The sequence below is a fragment of the Perissodus microlepis genome, chromosome 7 (assembly GCF_051167445.1).
Source record: "Perissodus microlepis isolate ML-2025 ecotype Zambia chromosome 7, ASM5116744v1, whole genome shotgun sequence".
Taxonomy (NCBI): Eukaryota; Metazoa; Chordata; class Actinopteri; order Cichliformes; family Cichlidae; genus Perissodus; species Perissodus microlepis.
In genome coordinates, this window is record NC_140467.1 from 29,777,453 (window position 1) to 29,801,853 (window position 24,401).

The 24,401-nt window shown below is 37.8% G+C and overlaps 1 protein-coding gene across 4 annotated transcripts in view; it reads left to right on the top strand.

The window, feature by feature from the left end:
• The first annotated feature begins 15,592 nt into the window (after positions 1–15,592).
• Positions 15,593–24,401, top strand: part of dcc (DCC netrin 1 receptor) — a 356,620-nt gene continuing 347,811 nt past the window's right edge. For 3 of the 4 annotated variants that reach the window (XM_084934587.1, XM_084934589.1, XM_084934590.1), the window contains exon 1: positions 15,593–16,324. In XM_084934587.1, coding sequence (XP_084790713.1) covers positions 16,198–16,324 — 127 coding nt within the window. In that variant the 5' untranslated portion in view covers positions 15,593–16,197. The remainder of the gene's footprint in view (positions 16,325–24,401) is intronic. The other variant, XM_084934588.1, reaches the window with a different exon arrangement.

Below are 24,401 nucleotides of genomic sequence, written 5' to 3' on the forward strand. Positions count from 1 at the left end.
TTCAGTCCTCATTTTCAGACTCATGTTTTTGTTTGTTAAACCGCTTAACACTGAGATGAAAGTCACATCTTTAAGAATTAAGAAAAAACTGAACAAAGACCTGGCACATGACACTGAGAGGTGGTTCTATAGCTCATCAAAGCTTCATCAGAAATTGTCAATAGATGAGTTGTTGTCAAGAAGCCATTTCTGAGCCAAGAAAAGAAGGAAAGGGCAGAGGTATGCCAAATTACTGAAAATCAGTGACATCAAATCTTATGGATTGATGATTGCAAATTCTATTTTTTTTTTTTTTGCTTCTAATCATCATTAATACATTCAGAGGAGTTAGGCGAGAGGTACAACATAGAGTGTCTACAGCCATCTGTAAACCATGGTGGAGGCTGTGTCATTGTTTGGAGCTGTGTACAGCTATTTTGATGGCATATGGAAACCAACAAATCTAAATTGCAGGGTTGGTCATAGTTTTTTGGCTTATAATGGATTTTTGCCTTCCAGGAGACACAGTTGCATAGACTTTCATGATGATGTTGTGCTCAATTTGCACTACATCTGATATCAGTACCACACAAAGCTGGGGTCCATAAAAGACACCAGCTACAGAGTTTTATATATTTGGTGGGTTGCTGTTCAATAAAAGGCAGGGCAGAATTCTCTCCTTTTCCCATCTTCATCCCTGTGCCTTTCACATTCCGGCTGTCTGTACCTCTCTATCCCCTCCCTCCATCCATGGCTGAGCAGCATTGATTAAAGTCTCAGTCCTCTCCTTTCTCTCTGTTTGCCGTCTCTCTGCTGCTCTTTGTTTTGCAGATACGATCCGACTTTCAGCCGACAGACACAAACAGCAGCTTGTTCTAGTCCATTTAGCTGCTGTTTGGACCCAGGCTACATTACAACCTTATCAGGGGAGTCTCTGGCACACCACCGCTGCTAATAAACTGATAACACCTCTGAGTATTGATTCTGGCCTCAAACAGGCCAACTTTATCCTACAGTCTGGCCAACACCGATAATTTCCACCAGGAACTGGTTTAAAATTTTAAGGATTTTACATGTTTGAAACGTAAGACTGTGTATTTCATATTCCTGCCATTTCACATTTACAAAGCCCATCAGTTAGGGCTGAGATTGATTTTCATTGGCGTCAGTTCATCTGTAGGAACAATAAACTTGCAGGGACTGAAAATGTGTTGCAAACAAAAAGATAATATATCACAGTTGATGATAAACTATGTCTTCAGACAAATTCCACTGTCGTTATGTAAAACAGCTGGAGTCTGCAGAACAGAACTTAGCAAATTTGATGACACAGACCACATACTGTCAACACCACCTTTACATTTAAAATATGGTACTGAACTTTTCTGCCTTTATTATTTTCATTGGTATACAAACCAATTCCAGAAAACACTGGACAAAATGTGAATAAAAAAAAGAATGCAATGATTTGTAAATTTCATAAGTCCGTATTTTGTGTGCGTGTGTGTGCGTGTGTGTGTGTGTGTGTAAAATCTTGCCTGTGCCCCCTAACAATAACATTTAACTATTAATCACAATTTTGCTAAATAAAATTATCTGGCTTGCAAGAGTCACATGATGACCATTAACCACTGCTCACCCTTGATGGGAGAGCACGCTTGTTTTGAGCAAGGAACAAGCTCACAAAGAGCACGCACATTTTTTGCCACCGGGGGAGCGAGGAGCTGCAAGGGAAACAATTAACTGGAAGACGCAGACTGATGCAACAAAAACCAGTAAGTACGGTGTACAGTGTACACTATGTCTATAGCACACAGAAGTATTTCAAATAGGACAGTGGATAGTCAAACAAATTGAATCATCATGAATACATTATTTTATATTCCTTACTTTGTTTTTTAATTTTCATTACTTCATTATTATAGCACTTGGAGTAAATAATAAGGAAAGGATTCTGGATCAGCACCATGATGAAAACTTGTGGCCATAGTATGTACAGTATTCTGTAAAAGGCATAAAATGTCACTGTGTGTGTGTGTGTGTGTGTGTGTGTGTGTGTGTATGTGTGTGTGTATGTGTGTGTGTGTGTGCATGTCTGTGTGTGTGCGTGTTTTATGTGTATAGATTTTTTAAATTATTTCTCATTGTATAACATATAAAATCCACCAGCTGGATTAAAAAGAGCACAGGTAACAATAACACATGTACCAGCTATTGCATTGCAGAGTTATTCAACAATAAAAACAATGATAAGTATTAAAACAATAAGTCTTAAAGACATAAAGACCTAGATGACCTCTAATTTTCTGCTTCTAAATTCAGATAAAACTGAGGTTATTGTACTTGGCCCAAAAAATCTTAGAAATATGGTATCTAACCAGATTCTTACTCTGGATGGCATTACCTTGGCCTCCGGTAACACTGTGAGGAACCTTGAAGTAATTGACCTTCCTTCCTTCAATGCACATATTAAACAAATATGTTGGACTGCTTTTTTCCATTTGCAAAACATCTCTAAAGTTAGAAATATCCTGTCTCAGAGTGACGCTGAAAAACTGTAGGAAGTTTTTCCTTCCACTGTCGCCAAAGTGCTTGCTCGTAAGGGATCATATGATTGTTGGAGGGATTTTTTTTTGTATTATTATAGGATATTTACCTTACATTATAGAGCACCATTATTGTTGTGATTTGGCGCTCTATAAAAAAAATATGAATCGAATTGAAATCAAGTTATAAATATTTGATATAATAATAAGATATTAAGATATAACCTTTTTTAAATTTCAAATTGGACTGCTCTTTGATGTTTTTAGATTTTTATAGAATGTGATTTTTAATTTTGGAGCCCAGTCCTGCTTGTGGCTGTTTCTGTTGTTTCAATATCATGTGAAAGATGAAATTCTGCTGCTTTGTGACAGACAATGGTGTTATTATTCTATTCTATTCTATTCTATTCTATTCATTAGCCTTCTTTGAAGGATGTCCGTGCTGAGTGTTAGAGAGGGTGAAGAACTCAGTGTCTCACATGAGACTGAATCAGAGTGAAGTCTTGGATGTCTCCTGGATGGCTTCCAGTTAATGTGCTTCAGGCATGTCTAAGCCAGCTGACAGACCTCTCCTGCATGTCTGTGGTCTCCCCCCACCCGAACATGCCAAAAAAAACCCTTAAAGGTGTCCAGCAGGCAACCTAATGGGACTGCCTGCTGTACCTCTTAGCTGGTTCACTTCGATGTGTAAAAGCAGATCCTATTGATAGTCTGATTTCATTCACTACAGCTTGTGGCCAAAGGTGAGGGTAGTGGAGCAAGTAGAGATCAATCTACTTTTTAGTTTTTATTTTTCTAAAAGGCATACAGATCTTCCGAATGGGAATTTCATTTCCAAGTATGTACTTATTAGACACAAGAAACCCAGTCTCATTATCAGTCTTTGCTTGATGGTGCTGTCTAAACATTCATGCCCCTGCCTGTATCCCAACCCACACATGAACACAAATGCCTGAATCCATACAAAGACTGTTAATGAGACTCAACAAGGCAAATATTGCAAAAGACAAAAATGCTAAATGAGCACTTCTCTATTTTAAAGTGCTTAATCTTGATCATTGGCAGTCGTTCTCACTTTCTATCATGTATGCAAGGTGAAATCTTAACACCACCTTTTGATGCAATACTTCTTAACAAATGTGTTTTATTTCCCAGATTAGGTGTCATTAAACACATTACTGGGGTTGGCTCCATGAGGAACAGGAATCTCACTGATTTTACATTTGTATGGCGTGGCAAGTGATGTTGATGAGTAACATTCAACCAAACCTGATTAAACCTTCTGCTTCCAAATTGTAACTCAGTAGACCACTGGATTACGTCATGATTAAAAAAGTTCCAACCATAAGCCACTTGGTGTTGTTACTTTTCCCTCCGTCTCTGTCTAGATGATACAGAAAGTTAATTAAAGTAATTTCTTGTGTGCTAACACTGTGATTTTGTACTGCATGTGCTGCATGAGGATGAAGCTCATCCAATTAATTATCCTCCATTAAAGAACTCATTACATTTGGAGCTCTTTGTGTTTGTCAAGAGTGTGGTGACGAGTTTGTGTTGAATTAGGTGAATTAGCAGCCCAGACTGTACTCTACAGCGAGATAATTACTTCCAGACAGTGAAGTACATATCCTCAGCTTTGACAAGGGCACACCTGTGCACATGCACATTCAAATCTCAGTACCAGAATTCACCTTCTGCCACATCAATCAGACCTTACATGACCTGCAAATGTAAGGCCCACAACCCAGCATGTGTAATCAGACAGGGTTGTGGTTGCTTAGCTGCTGCCTAAAGCAGTAAAGGTAAGAGCTTTGAGATTTTGTACTGCTCTGTGAAATAAAAACAATGCAAGCTTTATTAAAATGCGTTAAATTATTCAACTGTTGTCTAAGAGTTTGTGTTATTCTAAAATTAGAAAAAGTCCACTCATAAAAAGGTGAAGAGCTCCGTTTCGTCTTTGTATGACATTTAAACATGCAAACAGATAATTAGTTTTTCTGTTAAAGAGGCAAACTAAACTTTCTTTAAACTTTTAATTGTATTTGACTTTTCTTTTTCTTGAAATAGAGTAATAGGGAGTGATTGGCCAAGGCCATTAAAATTTGAAATGTGTGTTTTCTGGCATCCAAGTGACCTTTATGGATTGCCACTCCTCACCTCGTTAGACAAATACTAACAAGAGACTTGAACTGACACTTCTATATTTCACTGTAAGACTCTATATACATCAGTTTTTGCTCCATGATTTGTGCATTGATTAAAATAAAAATACAGATCTACCATCCTGAAACAAAGATCAGGCTTGGGGCTGTTAGGTTTGCATCTACACCTTTATTTGGAATTCTCACATATTTGGCAAAATCTTATAAGAGAAGAATGCCCAAATGCACATTAGAGCTGAACTAAATACTTATTTTTGTTTCTAAAACCATGCTTGGTTAGATGAGTTTCGAGGCAACCTTGTGTATTAAGTTTCGTCTTGTTTTATATTGTTAGTTCTCTGTCTTGATTAGTCTTGGTTAGCCTTGTTTTGTTTCGGCTGTGTCCACATCCCCTAATTACCTTGGGCGTTTTGTAGGCATTAAGGGAGCTGCTCTATGGTTTAAGTCTTACTTCATGAATAGGAGCTTCTCTACTTATTCCTCAGCTGCAGCACCTCTTACTTTTGGAGTTCTTCAGGGATCGACCCTTGGCCAGTTTTATTTTCCTCATATATGCTGCCCCTGGGCTCTATTTTTAAGAAATATTATATCTCTTTCCGCTGCTTTGTTGATGACATTCAAATTTATCAGCCCATTCATTAAAAAACAAAACAAAAAAACAACAACTCTTTGAAAGTGTTACTGGACTGTCTGTCTGGCTGATTGATATAAAGTCGTGAATGAACTCAGACTTCCTCCACCTCAATAATAACACAATGGAGATTATGGTATTTGGGAGATCACTATGGTTTGGAAGCAGAGATGGGCATTAACACGTAATACGATTACTTTTTTCAAGTAATGAGTAAAGTAAGAGATTACTATTGCAAAAAAGTAATAATTTTGTTTGTGAGAGTATCTCATGACAATGACGTAAGTGCGCGCGATCTCCGTGGTAACAGACGTGTGCAGATCAACAATGGAGTGCGTGGAAGTACTGAACTTACTTTGAGTTTGACTCTGTAAAAAGTGACAAAAACATTAGCATCTGCTGTACACTCTGTGTGGGAAGAAAACGTCTTTCTACAGCAAAAAATTAAACTTCAAATCTGAGCAAGCAGCTAGCAAGCCGCCATGGGAATGTGAAATTCACAGAGAAACCCCCGAATCCCTCCAGTGACATGATGGCTGCGGCACCAGGCAAATCTCCGGCTGCTCCACTCCTGCTAAACAGGTGAAAATAGATTTAAGAGTGACAGGACTTAGTGCTACTGAATCTTTGATTTTATTTATTTATATATTTATTTTTACTTGGGTCTATTTGAAAGAGTGAGTATAAACACAAAACATTATTTTATCTGGAATATGCAAATAATAAGTTTAAATGTTAAACAAATTCTTCAAGTCAAAGACTGCATATAATTTAATGTTTGCTTGATTCGATGTGCATAAAGTCAAAAGATTAAAACTAATAAAACAAGTTTTAAAAGTAACTAAATAATAAAGTAACTAATTACTTTTGAAAATACATAATCAGTAAAGTAACCGGATTACTTTTTGGGAAAAGTAATTAGTAACTAATTATTTTTTTCAAGTAACTAACCAACACTGTCTGGAAGTCCTAAAATCAAAAAATGCGATGGGTGGTTGAGAATTACTAAGCTAATATCCTGTGAGACTTCCAGATACAGATGATAAAACTGCTGATGGCTAGCCAACTGGAAATAGTAATGTGGGATAAGCATATGAAGAAAGCCTGTAGTGATATATTTAGCTATACCAAGTGATCAGAAGGAAGAAACAGAAGTGTGTGGGAGATAAAGACAACAGTGGTCCCAGTGGTAATGACCCCTCCCCAAAAAGCTGTGCATAAAGAACATATGGGGGGGGGGGGGGGGGGGGCTGATTGGACCTAATGACAGTGGGCATGTCAATTATGAAGGACACAACCTATATGACGAAAAGGTTTACAGCGGACACAAAAAAACTATGTGTAAATACCACCAGAAACATGAAAAGCTATAGGTTATAACGTGAAAAAACTTGTATGTTGTATCATAACACATCAGCTGACTAAACCTGAGGGTTTGGACCATGCTGGACATGCAGATAACACAAGGATGAAGAACTTTTGCTGTCTGTAAAATTTCTGGACATTAGGTCCTTGAACTAAACCTTACAGGAACTTATAGCAGCCTAAATGTAGATTTAGAGCCCTGAGAGGACTAACAGCAGGGAAGAGAGCTGTAGACTTATGATATGTTTTCATGATGATGATCCAGCAGCATGTAGCTGCATCAGAGACTAAAAATCTAAAGCAGTACGCCATGTGTGGCTATCTGAAAGCACACACACACACACACACACACACACACACACACACACACACACACACACACACACACACACACACACACACCATACTGTCTTACTCTGTCTTCACAAACCTGGTTTTTAATTTCCCGTCTGACATTAATATCCGTTCGCAGATGAACACACACACTCACACACTCTGGGGTTTCAATGTCCTCAACTGCTGTGTTGGTAGATCTGAGATGCTGATGAAACAGAGGGGGAGAAAAGGTAATCTAACCTGTGAAAGGAAAAGAAGTAGAAATGATAAAAGTACAGGAAATACTCCTTTCCATCAAAGGAAATATTCTCAAAATTTGCAGGCATCCACCTGCTACAAGACATCACTTGTTTGAACTTAAACATATAAATAATCATAATACAAGGAGACAGGCCGCAACTTGGCCAATAAATGAATGTGTAAGTCATTTGAATAAGGAAAAAAATGTAAATAAGATGATCACTTGTCACCACAGACATCCCTGCTATGCCATTAAAACCGCTCTGATCTTTTTGGTGATGAGCACAGATGTCCAGTGGGGCCCTTCGTCTAGTTCCAGGGAATGCTTTGGACTGATCCGAGTTTTAGTTTTTTAACACCTCAGTGCATAAACTGTAGCCAAGGATTACAGCCTCACTAACAGCTATTGGATTGGCATCCAGCTATAAATGTTCACATTTGGATGTGATGCTAGAGAGTTAACAAACTGCATCGATTTTGTGTAGGCTTTCCTGTCATTTCCTAAGCCTTTTCTCAGTTTTAGTGACAGGGCTGGGTGCTATGTCCTGCTGAGGGGGGCTGCTGTTGCAGCTGCGGGTTGTCTTTATAACTTCACCCTGAATGCTGGGACCCAATGGCTTGCCAGCAGAACATTGGACTTTAAAAGTGGCCACCCTCTGAGAACCCTGGCTGTAGAGCAAAAGATCTGTCATCTGGCTTTATCCACATCTGTCGTTGCCACATTCTGCTTGCTGCGGCAAGTCAAACCACCGCACTGAGACTAAAGTTAGTGGTTAACTATTAGATGCTACATCAGCGGTAAGATTAAAGTGGAGACTGAAGTTATGCATAAACTTGACTCACAAAGAATATTTGCTATAGAAATTTTGAGCTAGAAAAAAAACTTCCCTATTAACAATAAATCAGTCAGTTCAGGAATTCAGACGTAATCAGCTGGTCTGAACATTTCAGGGAGAACGCAGTCAGACCGCGATTGTGACCTCTTAAAGAGGAGGAGGAGTGGGCAGCAGGCTGATAAATACTTGCTATCAGCTGTATTGTGTGCTAATTGGCTTCTATTCGAGGGTTTTCAATGTGAAATAAAGAGGGCTTTGTTAGACAGCATCTCTCTCTCACACACACACACGCACACATGTAGAGGGCTGCAGTGTTTAGTCTGCTGTGAGCTCACAGTCTGATAATCTGTAATTAGGTAATTGTGTGTGTGCAGGTTGTTATCAGGCTCATAGCGAGAACAGAAGCACACACTGATCTGTGTTTGTGTTGATTTGTCACCTGAGCTGTGTGTGTGTTTGAGGCGTGGGGTGTAGATAAAAATGGTTGCCAAGTGTTCTCAGAAAGTTTTTTAAAGTTGAGCACATTTGTCAGGCAGCGCTTGTTTAAATGTGAGAGTCTGAAGCGTTGCTACTGTCTCCATGCTCCATGCTCACACTCGAATCTTTGACTTCCTGTAAAAGAGTGGATCAGTTGTTCAGTGAGGTGTCCACATATGATCAATAAGTCCAAGGCTACAGTGAGTGTGTACTGCAACGTTACAATCACTGAAAGAGACGTGTGTGCAATGGATAAATTATCTATATGAGCCACAAATATCCATAAATGTAAAAATAGACTATTTTTCTATATTTTGCAATGTTTGCATGGTTATTTTACTGAGGCTGCATAAAGAAAGCAGTTGTAGTAAAAAGTAAAAAAAAAAAAAAAGGGTTTGGTTCAGCAAAACATCCCAGAAATTTGGAGAATAAAGTTATAGATTTATGAGGAAAAAACATGGAATTTCTACAATAAAGCTCAGTTAAGTTTTACTTTTTACAGTCAGTCTCAGCATAGTCATCTCAAAGCCAGCTGCAAACACAGAGCAGCACTGCGACTCAAGACGGAGGACTTATTTGAATGAATATGAGCTTGTAGTTTTCTGCCTAAATCATATGATTCAAAAGACATTTTTTAGGTGTTCATTTAACATTTTGTGTGGATTTATGGTACCACAAATTCAAACAAGTGAACTTTATTTTTTAACTTTGAAAAATGGAGCACTATGATTTCAGGCCAAAAGACCCCAAAACTCTTTTATTTTTCATTTGTTTTTTTCTCACGAATTTGTCTCCTTTTCCCCTGTATATTTGTTTTGGAGGGCCCGATGACCATCGGTTTAGCAGCAGGTATACCATCACCTTGATTTTCTCTATTGTTGTGCTGTTTGTGTCGCTTACAAATGACATCACAGGACTTCTGGCTGAGTTGCTTTACAGAAGCACAACTCATTAACACATCTAATTAGCCAATCAGATGGCAGAGCTAATTGCATGTAGGTATGGTAAAGACCACCTGGTGAAGTTCAAACTGATCATAGAATGGGGAACTCGTTTATAGTTCTGAAACAGTCCTTCATAGGAGGCCTCTGAGGCCACACATGTACCTGCTTTTTGTTGCAGGTCTCAGCACAATGGTGATGTGATAAAAGAGACTAAGGTGTGGGAGGCAGGAGGCCTTGTATGCTCCCTTACAAGCCCGGTAAGTTATGTCATCTTTTTTTAAAGCCCACATGTTGGTGTAGTTTGGATAGTAAAAGCTTTAAATGTGTGTGATTAAAGTCTCCTGATGTGATGAGGAATCTTGTTCACTGATGCCCTGGTAGAGTTCACAGAGTTCCTCGCTCTGGAGGAATGTAAACAGCGATGAGCATAATAGATGTAAATTCCCTCGCAGGTAGAAGGGTCGGCTTAATGATAATAAACTCCGGCAGTGGAGAAGAGTGTTTGTGCAAAACAGCAGCATTTCATCACCACAAATCTCTCATGTCACTTACTGGGGGGTCCAATATGGCTCTAATATAGTGCAACTAATAAAGTGCCCGTAAACTACCTTTGATAAAACAACTATTAAAATAAAAACTAGGTCTTTACTATATTTAAAAAAAGTCACAAATGAAATTTGAAAGAATATTAGTTTTTAAAATTTGAACCATAATTGAAAAACTTAAAATGATTTATTATTTTTTGCCTAGTGTGTCTCAAAGTTGGTGCTTAGTGGACAAAAAAATGTGGCTTATTGTTTTACTTTCTGTTATCTGTTTGCTAACAAGACTCAGGGTCTGTGCAGCCACAGCAGAAGTCACAGTTGTTATGGAGATGCCTCTGCTGTCAGCCCATTGTGACCTGCTGTAAATATGAAACCACAGTCAATTCATCCTGAATTGAGAGCTGTGGATGCTTCTTAAACCGGCAGACATAGAAACCAAGTGTTTTCTAGTGCAAGGCATCAAAGAAGTGCTCAACAATATTGTCTTATATAAGAAGATAAGTTGAAGTCTCTTAAACAGCTATAAAATTATATTTCTACTAAACAAAGAACTTCCATCACTAAGAACCTTTTTTTCTTTTTGTTCTTTGCAGGACCTTATGATCATTATTTACACCTTTAAGATGGATTTTTTTCCTCAGGGAGCTGGGATGATTTAATGATGCCTGCCCTGGTCAATGATTTTAATCATATCATCAGACTGTGAATGAGATATCTCTCCATGCTCAGTAATAAAGCTGAAATTGGTTTTAAGTGAAACAGTTTCCTTTGTTTTGGTCCCAGAGAAAAGGTTTCATGTTTGATCAGGGTCGTGTCAAATTTGACTTTAGTTTGAAAACATGAAAGCTACTTTTGCCTGTTGTGTGTAAGTAAAAATGCTGCATTTAACTTACTCACTACAGGAGAGCTCAGAGAAGCAAATCTCAGCAGTTGGCAGCCATCTTGGTAATTCCTTTTGCTTAGTATCTGCTAACTACATCTCAGCCACAGTGCCATAATATCTCTGTTGTTTATTGTTTTGTTTTAATGAGTGACAATGAAATTCTGCCGAAACTATTACCACAAGGGTATCAAACACAAGGCCCAGTGTACAGAATGGGCACAGCAAAGACTCCAGTCTGGACTTTAAAATATATTTAGAGTTTAAGTATTGCAGCTTTTTTTTCCCTGATAAAGATCTAAGTAACAGACAAACAATTAAATAACAGTAAAGTTCCCTTTTCACTAAAGGTTAAAAAAAGAAACCAGAAAACAGGACATTTTCTGTAAATTAACAGAAACTTTCTGTTTTATAATCACAGGGCAGTCTGGACAATGACCAACCAGAACTTTTTCTGTAATTTTACACATTTATTTCTTATATTTTATGCCCACATAAATACTGACACAATTCTCTCATTTACTACAAGAGCATTTCTTTAGCATGGACAAAAACTAAGAAACACTGTTGAAACTACATACCTTTTTTATTATGTTAGCACATGTGTATTTAAACGAACAGAAAGAGCAATTTCACCGGTCCGGCCCATTTAGGATCAATACGTCCTGCTCCTGTGTTTCATGTAATAGATATGTGGACTCCAACACCAAAGAAGAAAACCTTTAAAATGTGAAGGATTTTTGTTTTCTGTGATTACCAAGAAGCTTCATAGAAATAAATGCTTAATGTCCATGTTCCTTAACAATCATTTACAGTATTTCCCTATTCCCTTCATAGTCAACATATTAAACATTCTTTAATAGGCAAAAAGTAAAATATATTAACACATAGACTGTCTCTGTCATGGGCTGGGTCTGTGACCCAGTATTTTGAGTTCATGATATATTGTGTATTTCTTTTATTAGTTCCCTTCCCCTGCCTTGTTATTAGGTTCATGTGTGTCAGTGGTGTTCCCATGTGTTAATGTTCACATTGTTGTTTATGTCATGTTTCTGGTTGATGCTGTCATGCCTGTCTTGTCATGTTTTTCTGTTTATTTTGAAAGTCCAGTTCTCCTGTCATTGTGTTTGAGTTTACATTTCCTGTGCATCGTTATGTTCATCCTTGTCAGCTGTTTCCTCATGTGTCTCAACTTCCCCTGATCACCTCATGTGTGTATTTAAGTCCTCTGTTTTCTATGTTTTGTTGTCAGGTCGTCTGTTTGCATCTCCATAGTGGTTTGTCATAGTTTACTCAGTGTTCATAGTTTGTCATAGTATTTTCACTGAGTTTCTTAGTCTCAGTTTTCTGAGTGTTCAGTTTTCTTAGTTTTCATAGCTTCATGCTTTTTCATGTGCCAACATCCAAATAAAGGATCGTCTTCTGTTCAGCCAGCAACTCCGCCTTTCAGTGTCTGCATCTGGGTCCTGTAAACTAAACTTATCGGCGCACCCCGCCGTGACAGTCTCTATGTGTTAGTGCTGCGGCAGACTGGTGACCTGTCAAGGGTGTACCCTGCCTCTTGCTCCTACCCTCGCAAGAGAGTGGATGGATTGGTAAAATATAAGTTACAATATTGAATTTTTAAGCCATGTATGTTTTGGGGGTTTTTCATGGTAATATACTAAAGGAATGAACACATTTTGGGAGGTTTTTCTGCTGAATATTAAACCTTTGGGAAGTTTAGAATTTCATCCATAATACTGGCATGAGTCAAATGATGAGGAGATAAAAGATATTACACTAAATAATAATTTAGATGATATATTTACCATGTTTAATTCAACTTTTTTGGCAGTATTGGGCTGACATATTTTTCTAAATATCCTTAGGCTATAAAACACTTTTTTTTTTTTTTTTTTTTTTAATTTAGTGTTTTTTTTTATATTTATTAACACACACATGAAAAAGATTATATTTCAATTTCCCACCAGAAGTTCGGATGTTTTTAATGCTGAATCTTCATGTCTACTATAGACCATATTCTATATTTTTAATAAATTCAAAATCACTTTGGTAATAGTGGAATTACCAGAAACAACAGGATTTTTTTTTTTATCCCCCACTTCCGTTCTATGATATTAATCCCACATAAATGGGTTGAAATACAGAAATAAATATGTTTCTTTCTATTATAATTCAAACATTTTGATAATACGGTACAACTTTAATAATAATAAAAATAAATTACACTATATATATAACAGAAATATAAAATGTAATCCAATTATAATTTCTGTCATTTTTTTTAAGTCCAAACATATTAACTAATAAATATTCATTCCTGGGGAGAAAATAACCTTATGTTTAAAATCTTTTCTTGGCTGCATTTTACTTCCATACTTTGAATCAGTCTGGATTATGCAGTTTGTTAATTTGTTAATTTTGTTAATTTATTTATTTCAAACATGTAAACAATATGCAGGTACATTTAGAAAATAAGAGAGAGAAAAAAATACTATACAAAAGTCAATACATTTCAATATTGCTACCGTTTTGATTCATTTACATGTTGAAAGGGAGTGGGAAGAAGTACACACTTATTTAATCCCACCCCTTTGCCATAAGTTATCAGTTAATATTTAGTCAGCTTCTTTACTGATATAATCTGTAATAAAAATAGTGAACAGATTTCTGATATAATATATACTATATACTATACTATAATATCACATCATGAATTTTTTTAAATAGAGACATTCTCTTAATTTCAATGTTTTCCATGTCTTTATAGTTCGAGAAGATCATATTTCTATCTCTTTTTGAACTGTTTTATGTTTGGACATTGTTTTAAATCCATATTCAAACTGTTCCACAGTTTCACTCCATGAACAGAAACACAAAAGCTTTTTCTTGTAGTACGTACCTTCCCTGTTTTTAAGTTACAAAAACCCCTTAAATTATAACTTCTTTCAAAAAAAACATACTCTGAATATTACCTGGCAGTTCCTTATTTTTTGCTTTGAATAGAATTTGTGCTGTTTGGAATTTTACTAGATTGGCAATTTTCAATATTTCAGACTGCAAAAATAGTGAGTTTGTATGTTCCCTATAACCTGCATTGTGGATGATTCGAACTGCTTTTTCTTTTCTTTTCTTTTCTTTTTTTTTTTTGAAGAGTAAAAAGTGAATGTAATGTGGTTTTATAGTTATTGCCCCAGACCTCTGCACAATAGCCTAAGTATGGTGAAACCAGTGAACAGTAGAGAATATGAAGTGATGTTCTGTCGAATACCTGCTTTCCCTTGTTTAGTATTGCAATGCTACGTGATACTTTGGAATGAATATATCTTACGTGAGCTCTCCAGTTAAGTTTTTCATCTGTTATTATGCCCAGAAATTTATTTTCACTGACTCTTCCAATATCAACACCATTTATTTGAATCTTAGCATTTGTATTTAAACTACTATTTCCAAATAACATAAGTTTAGATTTATTCAAATTTAATGATAATTTGTTTTTATCAAGCCAGAACTTCGCTTTACTTATTTCATTAGTCATATCCTCTAATAAATTCTGCAGCTCATCACCAGAGCAAAAAATGTTTGTATCGTCAGCAAAGAGAACCATTTTTAATACTTTGGACACTTTACAGATGTCATTAATGTACAAGTTGAAGAATTTCGGACTCAAAACTGACCCTTGGGGTACACCACATGCAATGTCTCTACATAAGGAGCAACCACCATTTAATTTCACAAACTGCTTCCTGTCACTTAAATAACTCCAGACCCAATCTAAAACTACCCCTCTGACACCATAACGTTCCAGTTTTCTTATTAATATATCATGATCTATTGTGTCAAATGCCTTTGTCAAGTCTATGAATAAGCCAGCCACATATTGCTTTTTGTCTATGGAATTTGTGATGTATTCTATTGAATCTAATAGTGCCAATGATGTTGATCTGCTTGATCTGAATCCGTACTGACTCTCGGTGAGTAGTTTATGGTTATCTATACATTTTTCCAGTCGGTTGTTAAACAGTTTTTCAAGAATTTTTGAGAATTGAGGTAGTAAAGAGACAGGCCTGTAGTTTGTGAAATGGTGTTTGTTGCCAGATTTGTGTAGAGGTATAACTTTTGCTATTTTCATTCTGTCTGGAAATTGACCAGTTTGAAATGATAAATTACATTCATTCTTTCTTCTGTTCTTACTCGCCTGTACTATTTTTTTTAGTGTCCATTTTATTGATCTTGTAATTCCCATCATAGATTGTAAAAATTGGAAGATGGTCACTTATGTCGTCAATCAGTCTTATTTTCAACGTCATTTGTAAAAATGTTGTCTATGAGAGTTGCACAATGTGATGTGATGCAGTTTGTTTGACATAAATACACAATAATAATAATAATAATAATAATAATAATAAATAACAATCTGCATATCATGATTTTATATTTATCGTATTGCACACCTGTGATGTGATGGAGACTCTCTTCCAGCTGTGACTGATGTTTACATTCCCTGTGTGACCAGAGAGGGCAGGAGAGTTCAGCTAATCTCTCCCCGCCGTTCTGCCTCCTCTGCCAGGTTCCAACTCCCGCTCCGTCCCGCTCCCTGATTCTACTCCCGCTCCGAGGTTTACCTCCAGCCTCTTTAGATCAATGGCTCCATACTCCAACAGGGTCTCTCGACCCTCTCTCTCTCCAGCTGTATAGCCCTACAGAGAAAAGAGAGAGAGAGAGGGGGTTCGACTCTTTCCCTCCACCCTCCGCCTCCCCCCTCCTCTTCCGACCCTCTCCATCAGTTCTCCCCAGCAGACGGAGCAGACCTCCGGGAAGGCAGCGCGGATTTTAACCATCCTCTCATCTGTTTGAATGGGAAGAAGCAGCAGCGTGCAGGAGTGATGGAGACTCTTCACTTGTAGTTACTGGAACTTATTCTCGACTCTAAAAGGAGGAAACTGATCTGCATTTGTGTATTTTGGAAATTCCTTTCCCCTTTTTCTTTTCTTTGGGGGATCCTAGCCCGACTGGGGATCAGGGATATTTTGGGGAGAAGAGAAGCTGTTTTACCCCCTCTCTCTCTCTCTCCTCACCATCCTCCTGACTCACCACACTGTGGGTTTTTTCTCTTTTATTTTTTATTTTCTTAATTGACAGTTGGATTCTGTTGAGGATTTGAAAACAAAAACAAAAAACACTGAAAGGATTGTGTGTGTGTGTGTGCGTTTCTGTGCTTCCACGGACTCATCGGGACTGGAGCAGGACAGCATGGAGCGGGTTTTGGTTGGATGTATCGGTGATGTTTGGGAGCTGCTGGTGCTGAGGAGGAGGAGAACAGGAAGACTGTACCTGCTGCTGCTCTGCTGGCTGCTGGCTGCTCACACCACAGCGCACGGTTAGTGGGGGACGGGTGGGGGGGGTGTACATGCCTGATTGCTGTCTCCATCCCGCAGTGTGTGTTTGTGTGTGAGTGTGCGTGTGTCTTTGCTCGTTGATGCAGACCTAACGATAATTGGCACATTTGTTGCGCTTCTCTTTTGGCTTTAGAGCCTCGGTTCTGACCCGGACTCGGGTCTGACCATGCGGGTTCCTGCATGTGTGTCCTGAGGCCCTGGAAGGTTTGACAAGCTTCAGCATGTGATCAATGTTACCTAAGAGGTTTCTAGTTATTGTTATTTATTATGTCTTTATTATTCCTTATGTTGCATTTTTACCTTCATTATCAGCTCCAGTAACCGAGTTACTGGTGTAGCTGTGAGACTGCTGGTCCTTCCCTCGGTTCTTGTGTGTTTCATGTGGCTGATCTGTTGGCTGACTGAGGGTTTGTTCAACCTTTCTGGATCTTTGCAGCCAGGTTAGACAGTCTGTCTGTTTTTTACCCACAGTCGCTTGTCTGCACTGGATTTTCTTTAATTCCCCTAATTTTCAGTTATTATTATTCTTATTATTAAATTGCTTTTTGTAAGTCTTTCTGTTTCATTATCTTTTCATTGTGCTGAAGTTTAGGCTGCTGGATCATATCGGTGTGTATGTTTAACTGCATATGCTTCTCTTTACCAATTTGTCCCTGATTTTTTGAATATATACATCTATATATATATATAGATGTGTATATATATAGTGAGTGTAAATAGTTTTTACTGGGCCTTAGCTAGTTTCTTTGAGTCTGATCATGTGCGAGCCTGTGGCTTTGACTGAATCTTTTTTCCCCTCCTCTCTGGTTTAGTTTCACCTGATATGATTAAGTTTACAAGCCAGTGGCATGTTGGGCTGCTGGCTCTGATCTCCTATTTCCAGGTTTTCCTCTCTGGCAGTCTATCTGTATATGAAACCAAGTGGGACGAGCAGATTGCAGTGAATCTTTTTAGTGGAGGATTATTTGTGTTTACCTTAATGTCCTTTTGTTCCGGGTTACACTAATGATTGATTGGATCGACTACTTTAATAATCCCAAAAACACAAATCCAAGAAGATAGACAATAAATAAATAACAGCTAGATTAAAAATTGTGTTTCAAGTCATCAGGATCATAATCCAAACAGTGATCTTATAGGTTACACTGTATTATTGCACAAAAAATGCGAATTGTACAAATACTGCTGTGCAGGGAGGTGCTATCTAGGTCTGGCTTTGACTGTGAAGCAGCACACTGTCATGAATATCACTTAAACACTAAGTGCCATCAGATATCCTAACATGTCCAACCCATCAGTGTAACACTTTTCTTTCTTCTGGTGTTTAGTAGCGAGGATACAACACGTAATCTAAATAAATAAATTGTATTACAACTAGATCTGTCACACATCTTGTTGTAAGCAGCTCATTTGAGTGAATTTCTAATTTAATCTTTGTTCAATAATGAAAATTATGAAAGCAAAAGAGCAAAAACTGCAAAACCAAACAGATCAGAGAGAGCTGCTGTACTCGGGCTCTCTTGCTCGCTCACTCTCTCTCTCAACCTCCTGCTGTCAATAAATTATGTCCAAACACTTTAATTAAGCTAATTGATGATATGAGAGTACACTTTCACACAGACACACACACACACACAAAATGTAGCTGCTGGATCAGCTGAGCAGCTCTGACTGAGAGTGTGCGTGTGTTTATTTGTGTGTTGCTGATATTTCTTCAACAGCTCAGCTATAAAATCCTCTGCTGAATATTTTACCCACACCGAGCATTTATCTGTGGAGAGGCTAAACACACACACGCACCCACACACGAAGGCCTGACTCGTGAAACCTTCCTACACGCCAATTCAGAAAATCTCCCGCACGGCTGAAGCAGGTCCTGCTCGCTTTCACAGGCGCATCTGCCTGTTTTTAGTCCAGCCAGTCGTCTCAGCAGGTGGTTTCACTGATGAGTTCCTTCACTTCACCTGAAGGAGAGTTAATCACTTGGTGGAGTCTTTGGTTGGATTGAAAACCTGCAGGCTGTTGGCAGACGATCATCTGAGGATTGGGCCAAAATCCATATTTAAAAAGGCTGCATTTTGTGCCAAAATCCACTCATTTTCAACTGAACTGCAGAAAGACTTAAGAAAAGCCACACAAATAGGACATGTTCAGTCTGACTTTATTGAACTTTGGCATGCAAAATCATTTCGCAGCCCAATGCTTAACTTCCTTACTGTAGGTGCTGAGCCAAAAGGCCCAAAGTCATGGTGCATTTGTTTACCTTCAGGACTTTAACCTAATCCACTAAAGAGAACTGGTTTCCTGAAAGTTAAAAGCTAGTAGTGGGTTCTTTGAGGAGGCAGAGTTTACAGAGCAGCTACAGAGCAGGAAAGCACAAAGAATGAAAACATTCATCAATACCTCTCTATACATCTTAGTATAAATCTTATGTAGGACACAGTATTTAACTGCCTTAAACTGCCTTAACCTGCAGTTAGTTGCTACTATCACTACAAGCTGCTATGCAACCCACCCCACTTTCTTTTCATGCAGTTTTTGCTGATTTCAGCATTTAAAATGGTGGCGAGGTCAAAGAAAAAACGTGTAATACCAACCATGAATTTAATTTGTGCAATGTTGACTGATGTAGTCCTTGCAGAGATCTTGGGAACCCTGCAAGGGTCAGCAGTTGTATAGCAGATCTTCTCGTGGAACCAGTTTTCCAGTGAAAGTGTATAAATAACCAAGACCCAAATAAGCTTGGTCTGTTTTTATTGAAGTAGGATCATATTGTTTGCAAATTTAAGGAATACAAATTAGGATATATTTATTAGAGGTGGGGATCACCATACATCCCACGATACGATATTATCACAGTACTTAACGCACGATACGATATTATTGCAATTTTTTTAAAAATATTTTGCGATATTCAGATTCTGTACATAAAGGTAAACTTTATCAATATTCATTTTATCTAATATCAAAGTCTCACTCTCAGTCTTTCTCTCATTTCAGTCAGTTTTATTGTTGACAAACTGAACGGTTTGTATTACAGTCTAGTCCAACTTAACTGAATGCAACCATCTGGTACAATTATAGCTATTCTGAACTATGCAATTTATGAAAACTATGCAGCCCATTCAGCAACTGAAGAATTTGAAAGTAAATTAAAACAAAATATAATTTTACATTAAATAAAAAAGTTTTAAACTTAATTAAAATAAAACATGTCTTAAATTAAAATAAGTAAACTGTCATGTTTATTGCTGCCAAAAAAAAGTTAAACACATTTGGACAGTGAAGGAACGTCAGGATTCTTGCTCAGAAAAAGGAGCTGATCAACATGCTCTGACTTCAGAGCATGTTCCAGTCCACAAAAACTTTTTTTGTAACAAAATATCGATTTCTGCTGTCCCTGTATCGATACATTATTAGCAAACAAAATATCACGATACTACACAGTATCGATTTTTTCCCCCACCCCTAATATTTATGTTTAAAAAATGCTGCAGGCTTATATATTACTTCCTGTCTCATAACATCTGTAATGTTACTTGCTAACCACTTAGCAGTAGGGTTAATTATATTATATATATAATATATAATATATTATATATTATATTTAACTAAGAATTTCACTAAAACATCTGAACAAACAATACACTGATGTTTTTTCACTAGAAAATGTTTTTTGTGATAAGTCTTAAATTTCCATGGCTTCCACTCAGAATATGAAAATGTGGCTTACAAAGACATGGCTGAAAATGCACATTTGAGAATGTCACGCTTTTTACTGGTCGCAGTTTAATTAGATTGAAGTCTGCAAGATCACTGCATGACAGGAAGTGTCTCATGCCTTCTGTTAGACAATTTTGCCACTTTCAAAGAAAGGATGAAAGCAACATGAGCTGAAAAATGCTCAAAACTCTCTGTCGCACTTCTTCCCTCTGCTAGGATGTTTCAGTCTATGACCAAATTATGATGGATGGAGTGTTTGATGAAGTGAAAGAAAGGTGAATGTCTCATATTTGTTTTTGTTTTGGTCATCTTATTAGATTACTCCCAATGAGCTTTAACCTCCATGATTCATCATCAAAGTCGACACGAGGCCGGTGAACCTGACGGAGCGGAGAGTTCATCTGCAGCATCGCCTTCATATTTAAGGCTGTCACTGTAGGAAAGCAGTGTCTTTGTCTGCTTTTTGGTTTTTATGGGGTCACTTGTGGCCAGCAGCATGATGGGTAAGCTGATGAACAGGACCTGATTGATATACACCATCCGAGAGTTGGGGGTTCATTTTTTACATCGATCAGAGCTGATGGACAGATTGTTTATATTCCAAGAATCCAGATAGCAACATGGGCCTAACCTGGGATCATTTTGGCATACATAGCTTCTTTAGAGCACTACCAACTGCTCGATTAAGCAGATGTGGCCAAAAAGTCATCAGCTCGGCGTAACATGGGTTGTCACAGCACAACTGACATCTGACCTAAATAGAATGGAGCTGTGACACAGCTCACTCAGCAGTACTGATTTGTGTCAACACTGTCAGTCAAGTCCAAATGTGGCCCAAAGGAAACTGCAGCATTAGGCCATGTTTCAAACAAACACTCACTTTAGTCTATAACCAGCTGCAATAATATGCTGATTTCTATTTCATTTTCTACACAGGATATATTATTTAGTGTCCAAAATCTCACTTTAGTCAGGCCCACACTATATATAACATGACTATTTTATATGCCCCTTATAGAACAGATAAGGTATCAGTGATATTAGGAGTACCATTAAATCAGAACCTGCATGAAAATGAGGAGCAGGGATTGGGGGGATGTTGCAATGATGTTCCTGGTCTGTTTGTTTAGCTAAATGCAGCATAGACCTGAAGCTTCCAGTGTTTTTAATAGTTTTGCTGGAATTTAGTGATAAATTAAAGTACTGGATAGTTTCTGATGAGTGGTTAGTGCTGAACAAAACATTAGGGAGGTTGCTACACTTAATCCTAATGGTTGGAGGTCAGTTTTAAAGGAAATTAAATGGAACTCCAGCCACTTCTTCACTCTCCACTTTTCACTTTGTCTTCACACCACTTTGAATTTAATCATTAGTTCTCTCTGGCTCTCCTCCACAGTGTGTCTTTTGTCTTCCTCCCCTTAACCCCTATCGGCGGCAGCACTGGCTGCCCCTCTTGCAGTCTGGTTCTGAAGAAGATATTTGCTGTTAAAGGGGAGTTTTTTCTTCCTACTGTTGCCAAAGTACTTGCTCATAAGGGGTTGTCTGATTGTTGGGTTTTCTTTGTACTATTGTAGGGTCTTTACCTTATCATATAAATCACCATGAGGTGACTGTTGTTGTAATTTGGTGCTATATAAATAAAACTGAATAGAATAGTTATCTCACATTAAAATGTCAACTACCTGTAATGTGATACACATGAAAGCTGTTCATAATCAAGTGGATATAAATCAATATATTGGAGGTTTTTGTCATGATCAAGCCAGTGGTAAAATATTTACATCTCTTCTTTATTCATCCCCTCTATAGAAAAAAAGATAATTTAGGATTGTATTCATCCTCTTGGTAGCACAGATCACTGTATTGAATCTCCAAACTAAAATCCATCAGATTATTCATTAGAATTTACTATAAACCAAAACTTTCTACTCTCTGCAGCTGCTGCTCAGGAAAAAGCCATCGGCTCAGGATCAAACCAGCAGGATTTAGCTTCTCTAGAAAAAATTCAGGGCGACCCATCAAACAGCTGCTGAAGTACTCCAGTTAAAAACCAGTTTAAAGCCATAAAGAAACAGTGTTATCCTCCGGTTGCTGCTCAGGTCTTTACAGCAGATTATTGTTATTGTTGTTGATGCCAGGTTTCAAGCTTTCATGCATGAGAGGTGATTTTCCTCCACCTTTAAAGAACCCGCTGCTCAAATGAAAATTCCTGTGTTTTTTTTTTTCACCCTCCAACGCAAAACTGCACACAGTTCTCCTGCTGCTTCTGTGCCGCTTCTTTCTTGGACCTCGTCAAACGTCTTCTTCTTCATCTCCTCTCGTGCAGCGTCTCATGGGATTATCGGCGTTTTATTCTTTTGGTTTAAGGCTTATGTGTGTATACACTAGCAACATGTGGGGGTGTGGTCATTTGAAGAATGCTTTAGAGTAAGTATTATTAATATTAAGACTGAGCAGATTTATCAAAGAAGCTTTGTTTTTATCCCGAGAGGATTTGCTTTACTGTTTCTGAAGTTAACACCTAATCTTCTGACATGCAGAATATCGCTGTTTTCGTTTTTACATTATCTGCTCTGTTTGTTCATGTTTGGTGTTTGTTAATATATACAGTAGTTTTTGTCTAATTTGACTAATCCATCTTATATTTGACTGGTCTGCCTGGATTCCCTTCTGTCGTCTGCCCACCGTGAAATGAGGCACACCAACGCTTCTGATATGACTTGTTACAATTATTAAACAACACTGTTTAGAAGCTTCCTGGTGAAAACAGAAAGTTGAGGAGATGAGTGAGCTCTGAATTCAATTCAAACTAGCCCAGACAAGTCTGTGCTATTTTTAATCAATCAGTCCCACAAAGTCTATCCGGTCTTATCACATTTTATGATTTATTATCTCACAGACATATTCTTCGGCCCCATCCCTTCTCGACTTGTTAAGTCTACTCATCTTTGTCCCATCCAATCTCATGTCTCATTTTTAGGATAATTTCGCTCCCTTTCTCATTTCTTCTCCTGCAAAGTCCATCTAATCTCCTTTTGTCCTGTCACTTCACAAATTATACCATCTTATCCAATCTTGTCTTATTTTACTTAGAGGTGTAACAGTAAAGCATGGCATGTATAAATTATTTTTTTGTCTATAAAAATGTAAACCTTGCCTAATCCATCTTAATTTTTACCAGTTATAATTACCATCAAATCAAGGCAGCTTCCTCGGGGGGCCACTCCTTGTTGAAGAACCCCACAGTGGGGTGAGCTTTTCTCTGATCAAGTATCAGCTTCACATTTATCCTGAGGAGTTTTCAGTATCACCTTTTTCTGGATTTGTAATTTAAAAGAAATAGATGAGAGCCCCCTGAGTTTTTGAGGAGCTCAGAGTCTGTCCTCTTTTCAGTGATACGTTATTCTCGTCATAAAAGGTTTTCATCATGAGTAAATGTATAAAAAAAAAATCTTTACTGCATTTTTGAAACTATAATACCTCTGACCTAAAATTCAGTTTTTAGATATGACCAATGGAATTCGAGCTGCTTTCATAGAAAATACCAAGATGCAAATATATATTTTTTGCAGCCTTACCTCTCAGCTCTAACCCAGACACATTTGGGTCTATTCTATGCTACTTTTGGCTCTTACAGCTCAGTTCAAGCTCTGGTCCAAGTTGTGTCGGACACATGTGGCCCAAAAGTCATAAAAAGGGCTTGCCTATGACCTGTGGGTGAAGTGAGGCAGCCAGAGTCACCATGAGTTAATGTCATCAATGCAGGCCAAATGTGCCCCATAGAAAACTACAGATGTGGCCGCAGCTGAGAAGAAGATTCAGCACTATCTGGTAATATATGGCTTGGAAAACTAAAAAGTATTCATGGTGGTGCATATTAGAGAAGTAATTGTTCATAGTGTTTCATAAAGGACTGAAAAGCTGCTGCAGTACCTCACCACTCTGACTGGGATTATTCATATGTATGTGTGGTTAATGTCTCTGCTGTTTCTGGAAAGCTGAGGTTGAGATGGAGCCTTTGAAAAACCAGGTGTTATTTCAACATCGCCTTGAATAACAATCTACAGGTTTTCAGCCGACGGCAACAACTGAACTCGAAACTCTGAAAAACAACACACAATGGAAGCAAGATGAACTAAATTCAATCAAGAATCACATTAAAGCTAAAAGCTCAAAGCAGTAAAACCTTTTTCATTAATAAGCAGAGCTGAATAATAGAGCCAGGGACGATCCATTAGAGACACAGCAGGCTTTTAACACCAAGAGGATGTTAATTTACACCTCCAACCATCCAGCCCTCCAAGAAGCTATCAATTAATTGTGTATGAAGGAGAA